Below are 11,815 nucleotides of genomic sequence, written 5' to 3'. Positions count from 1 at the left end.
AATATGTGGACAATAATCTTTTTTTCTTATTCACATTTTAATTTATATGCTCCTTCTGTCCCTAGTAAAATAGACAACATTAGAAACGATACAAATTTTAATGCACAATTAGTAAAGTAAGAAAGATATAGAAAGAAAAAATGATTAGAGTATTGTTAGTGGAAAATAGAACGCATCATACTAGAGAAAAAAAAAATTCTTAAGGCTGCGTTTAGTACATGGAATTGGAGGTATGGAATTGAAATTGAAGCCTTCAATTCCAAATTCGGTACTTTTTGGATTTGAAATTGAATTTCAATTCCAAATCCTCCAATTCTACAATTTGAATTCCATATCAAAAGTAGTGGAATTCCAAATATTTATTAAATTACACACACAATGCACACACTGCACACACAGAACGCGCACACACAGAGCACGCACTGCACACATTTGCACACAAACTACACACATTCACACACACACTGCACACATACAAATTTTTAAATTCAATTCTATATCAATTGTTTCATTTTACCAAACAAAGAATTTGGTATTAAATTAGAATTCAATTCCAATTCCGTGTACAAAATTGATCTATTTTTAAAGAACATTCCAAAATAACAAATACTACTATGATCTATTTTTAAGAAATAAAGAAAATAATTATATCATGATTTTAAAAAAATCAAAATAAAACATCTCATGACATTATCTACTTTATTACCAAATCCACAACATACTAAATAATTAACTTAATAGCGAATACAATTACAAAACGCCTTTGAAAACGCCACACCTCCAAGGATGGCAACACACAACAATCGCCGACATACCACAACTTGCACCGGGCAAAACTCCACAAAATTTTTGGACCTTTAAAACTGAAAAACATAACTCAATTTATAGACTACTAAGACTCCAACTTAAAATAAATCTCTAGCAAAAACATAATCACTTAAAATAAAAATATGAAAATCAATAAAAGTAGCATAATGTCAAGTGTTCACTAGTGCAGTTAGATGCATAACCAAAACAGAGTATGGAGCATAGCACCTACTAGGAATTGGGGTCCATAAATTCTTTGAAATAGAGACAAAAACTAACATAGTACAGACAGAAGAAACTATTACTAGTTCCTTTTGCGACGTTTTCCTGGCTTGGCTACCCTTCTATGGGATGACTTCGCCTTGGGAGGCTGTGATGACTTTGCTTCCTCCGTGGGCTGTGATGACTTCTTTTCCTGCACATCATCAACAGCGCTCCTCATTGCATGAAGCAACATCTTCTTCACCTGCCCGAAGAAATGCCATTGCCAGAAGTCATGAGATGAAGATTTAAATTTAAGGAGCTTTTTATCAATAATATGAAAAACAACTAAGATGTAGAGCGGGTGTAAGTGCATTACAATTAGTTTGCGTGCAGTGACAATGGAATATTCAGAAACACGAAGCTAGCACATATTTCGAGAAGTGAAAGGAAATTCAAACCTCAAGCTTGTCTTCCTTCGCCCTGTGATTCAAGGGCAGCAGACGAAACTCTTCCGTCAGTTTGAAGCACGAGCTAATGTTTTCAGGCGACACAAAATCAAGTGCGACTTTAGTGCAAGACTGCGCATGAAGAAAACATGAAACGGAATTCATTTCAGGGAGGTCCATATCAGGAAGGTCCATATCAAAACATTTTACATTTGAGAATTAAGCTTCTGTAGAGGCACAAACTACTAGAATTACACAGAACAGACTTCATATTTATATTAAAATTAAAATTAACATTAAAATACTCCATCTGTCCCACGTTACTTGAGTCATTTCTTTTTTGCACTCGTTTTGAAAAAATAATAATAAATAGTTAAAGTGGAGGGTAAAAAAAGTAAGAGAGAGAATAATGTAGAGGAGAGTCTTAACTATAGTATTCTCTTTTTTACTTCATTTTTTCTCCACTTTAACTATTTATTATTATTTTTTCAAAACGAGTGCGAAAAAGAAGTGACTCAAGTAACGTGAGACGGAGGGAGTAATAAAAATACATCACATAAACTAAATTTGTAAGATTAAGGGCAATCATGCAACGAATGTTGCAACTTTCGACCATGAAAAAAACTAATAACTTTTACTATAGTTTATAATCAGTGCAACAGTGGAAAGTAAAACAAAGGGAAGCAAGCATACGCGAGCTACAATAATAAGGGCCTGTTTGGTTTCAATGAATATACCTAGATAAGGTTTTTATGGATAAATAAACAGAAATGTTTAAGGTCAAGTAAGAGTGGACTCAATCCAGAGACATTTGGCCTCGAACATTAATCACTCTACATCTAGGCCAACACACAAACACTGCAATGGATAAACTATTGTTTGGCTAATGAGAAAATAAATGGTTGGCATAGGTTTCAACTCTTATTTGTATCACGTAATTTTTGTTCGGTAGAGTTACTTTATTCTACAGTAAGATCGTTTTTGCCGGAGTTGAGGCGCCCTAGGTGAGCACGGATCTAGGACCAACATACTAAAAGGTGGTTAGGCCAATCAAAATCCAGGGATGCGATCCAGGAGATAGGATTTGGGGGGGGGGGGGGGGACAACCTGTCCCAGTGGTCGACTAGGGTTTTCGGTGGGGTAACTGCGACATCTACTTCATTGACATTAAATGACATCTACTTCAAATTCTCGCGTGGTGTCTTAAATTACATTAAATGACATTTTATTTATTCATTAATTTATTAATATCTTAAAAACCGATAGATTTTTGGATTGCACCCCGATTTTTGGGGTGATTTTTTTGGACTGCACCCGTCCACTTGTTCCTGTGCTATGGGCTCTTGGCTAACCGCCCCTATGTGCCCCGCGCTCCTAACAATAATGGATTTTGCTAAAATATACCTCCTCTCCCTCACGACCTCTCCTTCCTATTATGTTGTCGTGTAATTTGTGACAAAGAAGTTATCTGACGACCTATCACCACCTCTGCTATGTCTAGGAATGGGTTTCAAGTGGTTTAAGTTGTAGCAATGTTTGTCTGTTGTCATAGCGGTATCTCTAGATCCTTGAGCACCGTTCCTACATAACCGGCAAGATTCCATGCCCGATTTGTGGCAGTGTTGTTAAAAGTGTGCCCATGCGCACTTGGGGAGCACGTGGCTCCAACTTAATTGCCCTGAGATGGCTAGGCAAGCCATATTGGGGCAATTGGGGAACCTAAATCTTTTAATTCAGTAAACCCTCAAGCCTTCAAATCTTATTCAATCTTCATTTCCCAAAATAACTTGATTATATTTAATGTTAAAATCTTTTCCTTAACTTGATTTGAATTCCTTTAATCCACCAAAATATCCTAAAAATTCTCCCTCCGTTTGCGATTAGAAGTCCTGATTTTCCATTTCGATCCCTACACAAATAGGAGTCCTGTGATTCATTTATGCTATAAATTGTAGTAGGCCATACATTCCACTCACATTTCATTTAAAACTATATTCCAATAACTTTCTTCTACCCACTTTTTTTAACATTTCAAAAATCTCATACCAAAAAGAAATAGAACTTTTAATGGTGGACGAAGGGAGTAATATCTTTTTCATATCTCCAAAATAATTAGGGCGTGTTCGCCTTTCGATAGTGGGAATGAAAAGAAATAAAACTTGATAGAAATGATGGCAGTGCGATCCACGGATTTGGTGCTATACTAGTTGTTCAACCTCCATGATTGTTTCATCTGATGCACATTCCATAAATGTTACTAGTGTTTAAGCCCTCATCATCTTCATCTGATGCACTCCTTCAATTCCGGCACCACCACGCACCGTCGATAGAAAAGTGGCTGCTACAATAGCAACTCCGACCGCCACTACTATCATTGTCGGCACTCAAAACGGACGCACAGAGAAATAGACTATACTTGTGCAAAATTTGTATGAATTGTGTGATAATTGAAAAATAAGAATCAGAGAAATGAAAAGTGGGGTGATTCGTGTGTTTGTATTAGCTTGCTGAGATGAGTAATGGTGTCGGACTTTCATAAACAATTTCATAAACTACACGCACACCTTCTCTCTCTCTCTCTCTCTCTCTCCCACTCTTACTATCTCTACCGTTCCATAAATGCTGCTAGTGCTTGATAAGGGATTTGTGGTCTGCACGTGCCATTGGAGCTACTTTTCTCAAGCTCTAGTTCATCGGTTGTCACTTGTAAGTGGAGAGCGATGAGAGGACATAAAGGAGAATTTCCTCCATACTAGATGCATCTTTCAATGCAGAAACGCTAAATCACCTCTTTGGGCAAAATTCAATTTTTGGCATTTATTGAGGAATAGTGCGGGCCACCACCATGTTCAAGGGCCCTCCATAAATGAAGCACACACACCGAACAGCCATTAATGGCCCAATTTGAGGCAATTTCTAGCCATTAATGTATAACCAAACACGACCTAACATTTCAGCTCTTCTCTTCCCGGTGACATAATCACCCTGTGAACCCCATGCCTCTAAGCAGTGATGGTGGTTGTGATGACGATTTGAGCCAAATGTTTTCCAATTTTCTCGATTCTTCCTCTCCGTCGTGTTGATTGGTTTTGTTTATGGTAAGAAATGTTCTTGGTCGTCATGGACACATAGGCTTCGGTTCTTGTCCGCTTCAATTTTCGTCATCTTCTTCTCCATCTCTGTTTCAACCGTTGTCATCTCTGTCCGCTTCAATTTTCGTCATCTTCTTCTCCATCTCTTGTTTCACTTTTGGTCGGATTTGATTGTTCGGCTGGGTTTAGATCGATGAGTTTCGATCTCACCGGCTCCATCATCCCAACTTTCTCTCTACCGTCGTCGAGGACTACCCAATCTTGGGAATTATTAATTAGTAATGGATGAAAACGCTACTTTTGTACTTTAACTAATTCAACAACATGAGTTGATGAAACTTATCTAAGTTATCATCATTCAGTTAGCCAAATTAATTAACAAGATGTCTACTTAAGCATAATATGTTGATTAATTACACCTATCATTTATTAATTAAGATAGCCAAATTAATCACATATTAAGATCTCAAGTTTCATCAAAATAATAAACCCTTTTCCACCCTTTCATTAAGGGCAATAAAGGCACTTTAAATTTAATCAGCAATATAAACTTAGATACCAAACACCCAGTTATATTTTATTTGGATTACTATCTCATCAAACAAACATCAGACTTTAAAAATTATCTAGTTTTATCTCTGATTCACTATCTTAACTCCTGAAACAGGTTACTATCATGCCATATCTTGCCTCACAAACCAAACGGGCTCTCGAGGAATAAACACAGCTCTTCAAGTAAATAGGAGAATAAACAGACCAGTTTACAGGATACTCTCTCGCATATTCTAGTGCAGAGTGCTTATCAGGTAGGGGTAAATTGAAAAGTTGGCAGGTTTAGGAGGCAAGGTAGTGAGGTAGTGATATACATGAAACATGTTCACTAATTGAACAACAGAACATGTTCATACAGTTCCTGGAATTTGCAGAGATGTCGCGACTTTTAAAGTAGGCATTAACTTTAAGAACAGTGCAAAAAACTTTGACCTACAACTATCTTCTTAATAGTCAAAAGGTAGATTTAATAACTTCTCGACTACCATACAAACAGAAGCAACCGAAGAAATGGTATGCTGAAGATAATTAGAGTACCTTCAAATTTCTAACTTGATGAGGGCAGCCTGCTGGAATAATGACTGCATCGCCTAACCTCTGTACAAATGTCCATGGTTCAATTCCTATCGAGCACACAAACAAAACACATCAAGAAAACCTTTATCTAAGGTGATTTAATGCACAGGTAAAGAAGTTGAAAAACAAAAAAGGCAAACCATATTCCTCCTTAAGTCGTTTTCTGTGCTCTGAAGTCAAGTAAATAGTTTGGTCATGAATTGGATGGACAACCTGAAAGTAAGAGACAATCACAATTGATTTTTTCGATTAGAGATCAAATAGAATCTACTAGGGTATGAAGTGGAAGAAAGCCTTCTGATTTTCCAATTAGCTATAAAGTTAGGGTTTTGCTGTCAAAGATAAACTATCATCAGGAATATGATGTACATTGACCACACAATATGCATGCAATTGTTTCATCTTACCACCACAATTAATAAACATGCTCAATTCATGAGATTTGTTAACATAATTCTCGCAAACACTGAAGCAACAATTTGCTAAAGTGTTCACTTCATAAAACAAAAACGATAGCATAGTTAGGAGGAAATTCATAAAAGGCTAGAGTACCTAACACAAGCAATATATAGGCAATATATAGGAAAAAGTGGAGAACTAGATACAAAAGAGCAATAACAACTAACAAGACATATTTAAATCATCACTACTGTATGATACTATGACAGTGTACTAAATGCATAGGCAACAAGATCCAGAGAACAATAAAATGTTATCAAGACAATAAAATCAGTTGCATCGCGTAATTTTATCACCTCAAACTGCTATAACAAAAAAATAGGATCGACTATAATTTTCAAAATTACCTCCGGAAGCAGATTACCATAGATGTGTCTAAACTCTTTGAAGTGCCTTTTGAGATACTCCTCTAATTTAGGAACATCTTGTTGCCTAAAGATGTCCCAAAGGGCTCCACTATCATCATCATCATCAAGACTACCATTATTCATATCAAGGTTAACAACCACTTTTTCTTCAGAAAGTTGTATTTGATCATTTACATCCATGTCAACTTTACATTCAGTATGAGGATCCTTTGACTGCAAACCTCTCTCTTCACATCTCTCTTTATTTATATCTTTTTTGCAATCGTCAGCATTCAAAACTTTTTTCTCTAAGACCTCCTTATGGTTTTCCTCTCTATCGTCGTTAGTGCAGTTTTCAACAATGTTTGAAACTCCTAACTCAACATCCATGTCAGGATCATTCATATTGCCAAGATCAGACTCTTTCGAGGCTTTCACTTCTTCCCCAATTTCCTTTTGAACAACTCCAAAAATCTCTCTTAGATCTTGGACAGCATGATCTGCTTTGAGTTTTTGAATATCCTCAAGCTTTTTAGGTTTAATTGTAACTCCTTTGATATGTGTCAAGATATTGACCTGATCCAAATGAAATTAGAATTAGCACAGCTATAGTTTCAACAGTCAGAATATGGGATCAACTGTTCCATTCAAATATCAGCATAAGACATAACAAACTTCATGGAGCGATAAAAATTGTTTTGTAGAATTCCACATACCAAGTATATAATCTGTTATGCTATCATTGTAACTCTTAATAACACTTTATGACTTATTAATTCCCGTCTTTGATGTCAATCTTAAGTAGGAAAAGATTATCAGAGTTGCAAGCAAACAGAGAGAAAGGAGAATAAGGAACAGGTCTAAGATCAAATATATACTCAGGAAATGCAGGCAACTGAAGTTAGAAAAGTGAGCACATACCGCATCAGACATATCGCAGTGAAGCTTTGTTACAGAATCCCCACGCCCTAGCTCTTCTTTAAATCCATAAGCTATGTAGGTTTTTGGCCCCATATCAGGTTTTATGGACTGTGGAGGAAGTGCAGTTACAAGATTCAAATGTCCATCTTGAGGATGTGTATACTCTTTAAATGGCAAGCAGCTGATAAATTCCAAACCATGGCGAGGCAACATCTGCTCAAATAAGGTGGATGGAGGCCAGTCTTTTAATTTTAGTATTTGAGGCCACCCTGCTTTGTCAAAATGTGCTGCCTCGGTATATGCATTCGAATACAAAGTGAAAAATTGGTGAACATTCACATCAACCTACGAGTCACCGATAATAAAGAAAAAAGATAAGCTGCACAATCAGACATCAGGAAACCACATGAAAATTTAAGAATATATCTCATTTAGAAGATATGTTGGCGATTCCAGCCCACACCAACATATAGGTATTAAATAGCATGCAAAAATTGAAATAAAATATAGCTACACTAGGTAACTGACAGAAGTAGCATACGCTAATTAAACAACAGCTCACATTGTCAGTTTGTCCCAAAAGATTTAAATTGCAGCAGGCATAATCATACCTCACACCAATCAAGGCAAGAAATAGCAGTCACATCTAGACGTGTCTCGTGGTCATTGTTTTTAATCTGTCTGAAGGCACGCCACATCACCATAGGTTCCCAACTCAAGCCAAGGGTAGTTTCAAGTACTTTACTAACTATTACTGGCTCACCCTTTGACCAATGCCTCTGGAAATGTTTTAGATCCCCATGCCCAATGTCTACAGCTGAAGGACAGTATAAAGTGTTGTCACTTGAATCTTCTCGAGAGGCTGCTCTACATGTCTTTTGGTTAGTGAAATCATCTCCATCCAAAAATTTGGAACATGGACAACTATTCTCTAGATATTCAGGGGCACATTCGGTTTGGTATGCCTCAATTATTTCTTCTGCTTCCCCATGCAATTTTGAAACATATCCATCAGGTAACAAACACTTCAATACCAAAATTTCTTCACCACAACCTCCCTTGGTTGTTGGTGGACACAAAATGACACCATTTTCCTTTGCTTTCCATTGTAATGAAGAATCCAGATTATCCTCCACCCTAATATCCTGATCACCAACATTCTTTGAAATATTCCTCTTCTTTGAAATTTTCTTCTTCTCTGAAATATTCTCATCTTTGATATTATGCAGATAATTAAAACCGTAGTCGACATATTTAAAAGATGGTCCTTTTTCACCTCCCTGCAAGCGCCCATCCCTGAGTTCTCGACAACAACTAAGGCAAAGGTCATAGGAACACCGAGGACAGCTTCTGTGGTAGTCAACAATAGAAGTTCGACAGTTGTCACTGCACCATCATGGACATATTGAAACCCTTAGAAATTATCGGAAACTATAACATGATTGAAATTTTTCCCAGAACATACCAATAAATGCGCTCATCTGCATCAATTGCTGCTTCAATGATTTTAGTGTCTGAAACTGATACACCTGCAAACACAAAAAAATGTTAAATCTGGTATAAAGCAACTACAAGCTTGAATTAAACTTCACTATTAAGTAACAAAGCAATATCAAAATTTGAGCATATCCTGTCAATAAAAATCACAATCTCGCCATTCTTCAAAATGGGCATCAGGTAAATATGTTCGTTATCTCTAAGTGCTCATACAACTAGCATCAAACATACTCCAGGAAAAGGGAACTCTTATTCCACCAAAATTTGCAGCATTGTCTAAACGATCTTAAGAAGAAAAGATAAAAAAAAAATAAAAACCTTGAATAATAGCCTCGAGCTCCTTCTCTGTCACTTGTTCTTTGTGAATCTGTTCAACAAATGGCAGGAGTTCTTTTATGATGTACTTAGAGTACTGAATCTTCTGATCTTTGGCAATTGTGAACTTCGATTTCTCCTTAATACTGGCAGCAACCTACAAGAAGAAAGTGAATTTGAAGCATAAGAAAGATAACAAAAGAATGAATAAAAGAAGAAAAAATCAGACAGCAAGTTAGAAACAAACATCCAAAGGAACTTCCATGCGTAAACATGCTTTGCAATTGCAGTTCAGTTGACAAACCGGACAAGCCTCTGCCAAAGCTTCCACTGACAGGTTAGGGTACCTATCATCAGAAATAAAGGCAAATGAAGATTGTAGAACTTGAGTCCTCTTATAAAAGAAAAATAGTTGTCTATCTGTCTTCCCCAAATGGCCTGGCTAAAATCAAGTACTCCAAAAGAATAATATCGTATATAGCTATAGCACTGTAACACAACACTTCTAATTTGATTATCATATAGCTTATCAACAAGTATTGACAGGGAAAACAAATTATAAATATACACATCGCTTTGTAATGATGCAATCTTTAAGGGAAACAATTAGCTGGCAAGGAGCAGTATATGCTTGCATAAGAATAACATAGCATACCAGTTTGTTATACAGGGACCACAATATCGCTTCGTCTTACATTTCGTGCACCGAACAACCTCTCCTTTGTCATTTCTTTGGCATTGGTGACACATATTTGATTCCAGATATCCCTGTAAAAGAAATGCAACAAACTAACATAAAATCACTGCTCAAAAGTAAAATAACCAAAAAACTCTTAGCATTTAAACAAACACTAATCACAACTGAAGGACAATTTCCCAAATTCTGCCTACATTCTCATCTCTTTTCATTCCGACTCTGGTCTTTGGTGCAGTCCCAGTTAGCTCTTTTCCTTCACACTCCCCCTTGCCTTTATCTCTCAAACTCCTTTTTTCAGTCTTCTTATCCTCCATTTGGGGTATTTTAACTCCGAATTCTCTCTCTTCTTCCAGCGAAGTTCCATTGGCATCCTTCCTTTTGCGCCTCCCCCTATTTTCATCATCTTTGATATGCCGCAACGCAGAGTCCAATCGCATCTTCTCAACAGCCTTTAACTTGGCCTTTCTAGACCCAGACTGCAGCGGTTCAGTCTCATTTAGCTTTTTATTCCCCTTTCCTCTTAAAATTATTATATCCCCTTCTTCCGAACTATCTTTATCTTCTTCCATCGCCCTTCCTTCCCTAACTGCTGATGCAGTCCCATTTAGCTTTTCAGTCTCATTTAGCTTTTTCTTCCCCTTTCCTCTTAAAATTATTATATCCCCTTCTTCTGAACTATCTTTATCTTCTTCAATCGCCCTCCCTTCCCCAACTGCTGATGCAGTCCCATTTAGCTTTTTTCCTTCACACTCCCCCTTGCCTTTATCACGCAGGCTCATTTTTCCACGCTTCTTATCCTCCATTCGGGCTATTTCAGCTCCGACTTCACCCTCTTTCAGCAAAGTTCCATTGCTATTCTTCTTTTTGTCCTTCACCCTATTTGATGCCCCCTCATCTTCATCATCTCTGATACTCAACCCAATGTTCTTTCTAATCCTCTCCTCAACTATTTTCATCGATTTTCTAACCCCAGAATACCGCCGTTCAGTCTCTACCTTGCTCTTTTTCTTCCCCTTGTCTCTTAAAATTACTATATCCGCTTCAACCTCTCCCTTGCTCTTTTTCTTCCCCTTGTCTCTTAAAATTACTATATCCCCTTCTTCCAGATCTTTCCCTGTTTCTTCTTCTGCAGCGGAAGAAGGGACAAGAGTTTCTTTTTTTACATCTCCCAAACTACCTTTATCTTCTTCCATCGCCTTCCCTTTCTCTGATTCTCCAGTTTTCATGACAAGACCATTACTTTCTCCACAAACTTTACACTTATTCTCGTTGTGATTCTCCTCAGGCCGACCCCTCTTTTTAGCATTCAAATTTTCAGCAATTGAACCGTCAAGAACCGATTTTTCGCCTTTTAGGGCATCGTTTTCAACCAAAATTTCTTCCTCTTCAACCTTCACCTTTGCACTCTCCATGTTAAAAATGAACAAAAGTGTATATCAGGAATTTCAAGAGACAATCAGACACCAGATTTCACAGGAAAAACATAAACAAAGAAGGCGTATGTTTTCCCTCCTAAATGAAGAATTAGGGAGAAATCTAGAGAGAGAGAGAGATGCCTATGTAGAATTACAGAAGTCGGAGAGGCGGGAGAGGCGAAATTGGGCAATAATAATGATTAAATTAAATTAATTAACGATATAAAAGATAAAAAATTCCCCAAATTTGTTTTAAAATCCCGCCATTTACTGTAGTGGGAGGATTTCTATGTGCGCTGCGGTAATTAGGGTTCTCAATTCTCATCCCTTTGCTTTACAAATCAGACTTTGCTGTAAATTAATTGCAACAAATCAAACCTTGCTGTAAATTAATTGCAATGCCAATTTTCATCCCTATGCTTTTCAAATCAGACTTTGCTGTAACTTAATAGCAATTCTCATACCTATGCTTTACAGATCAGCCTTT

The 11,815-nt window shown here is 37.0% G+C and overlaps 1 protein-coding gene across 3 annotated transcripts; it reads right to left on the bottom strand.

The window, feature by feature from the left end:
- Window positions 1–919: 919 nt before the first annotated feature.
- Window positions 920–11,610, bottom strand: LOC125188186 (lysine-specific demethylase JMJ29-like). 3 transcript variants are annotated; one of them, XM_048084943.2, is made up of 12 exons: window positions 10,108–11,610; window positions 9,872–9,984; window positions 9,464–9,563; window positions 9,220–9,373; window positions 8,870–8,933; window positions 8,016–8,790; window positions 7,405–7,749; window positions 6,484–7,059; window positions 5,818–5,890; window positions 5,639–5,724; window positions 1,470–1,589; window positions 920–1,273 (listed from the first exon to the last, which is right to left on the bottom strand). In XM_048084943.2, exons 1-12 carry the CDS (start codon window positions 11,323–11,325, stop codon window positions 1,112–1,114), a joined length of 3,786 nt encoding a protein of 1,261 aa, XP_047940900.1. In that variant the 5' UTR covers window positions 11,326–11,610; the 3' UTR covers window positions 920–1,111. The 3 variants fall into 3 exon arrangements, with proteins under 3 accessions (XP_047940900.1, XP_047940902.1, XP_047940903.1); XM_048084945.2 differs by lacking the exons at window positions 920–1,273; window positions 1,470–1,589 and adding an exon at window positions 4,552–4,800; XM_048084946.2 differs by lacking the exons at window positions 920–1,273; window positions 1,470–1,589 and adding an exon at window positions 4,552–4,809 and having other exon boundaries at window positions 10,108–11,609.
- Between the last annotated feature and the right edge of the window lie 205 nt (window positions 11,611–11,815).

The sequence above is a fragment of the Salvia hispanica genome, chromosome 5 (assembly GCF_029641045.1).
Source record: "Salvia hispanica isolate PSC_SH4W2 chromosome 5, Shi_PSC_v1, whole genome shotgun sequence".
Lineage (NCBI taxonomy): Eukaryota > Viridiplantae > Streptophyta > Magnoliopsida > Lamiales > Lamiaceae > Salvia > Salvia hispanica.
The sequence above is the reverse complement of the archived record's forward strand: the minus strand, read 5'-3'. Positions and strand labels throughout refer to the sequence as shown.

Coding starts and splice junctions, on each gene's coding strand:
- LOC125188186 (XM_048084943.2), bottom strand. CDS start 11,325: ATGGAGAGTGCAAAGGTGAAGGTTGAAGAGGAAGAAATTTTGGTTGAA. Junction 5,891..6,483: donor ATGGTAATCTGCTTCCGGAG/GTAATTTTGAAA, acceptor TCTTACTTTCAG/GTTGTCCATCCAATTCATGA. Junction 1,590..5,638: donor ATCAAGTTAGAAATTTGAAG/GTACTCTAATTA, acceptor CTTCATGCGCAG/TCTTGCACTAAAGTCGCACT.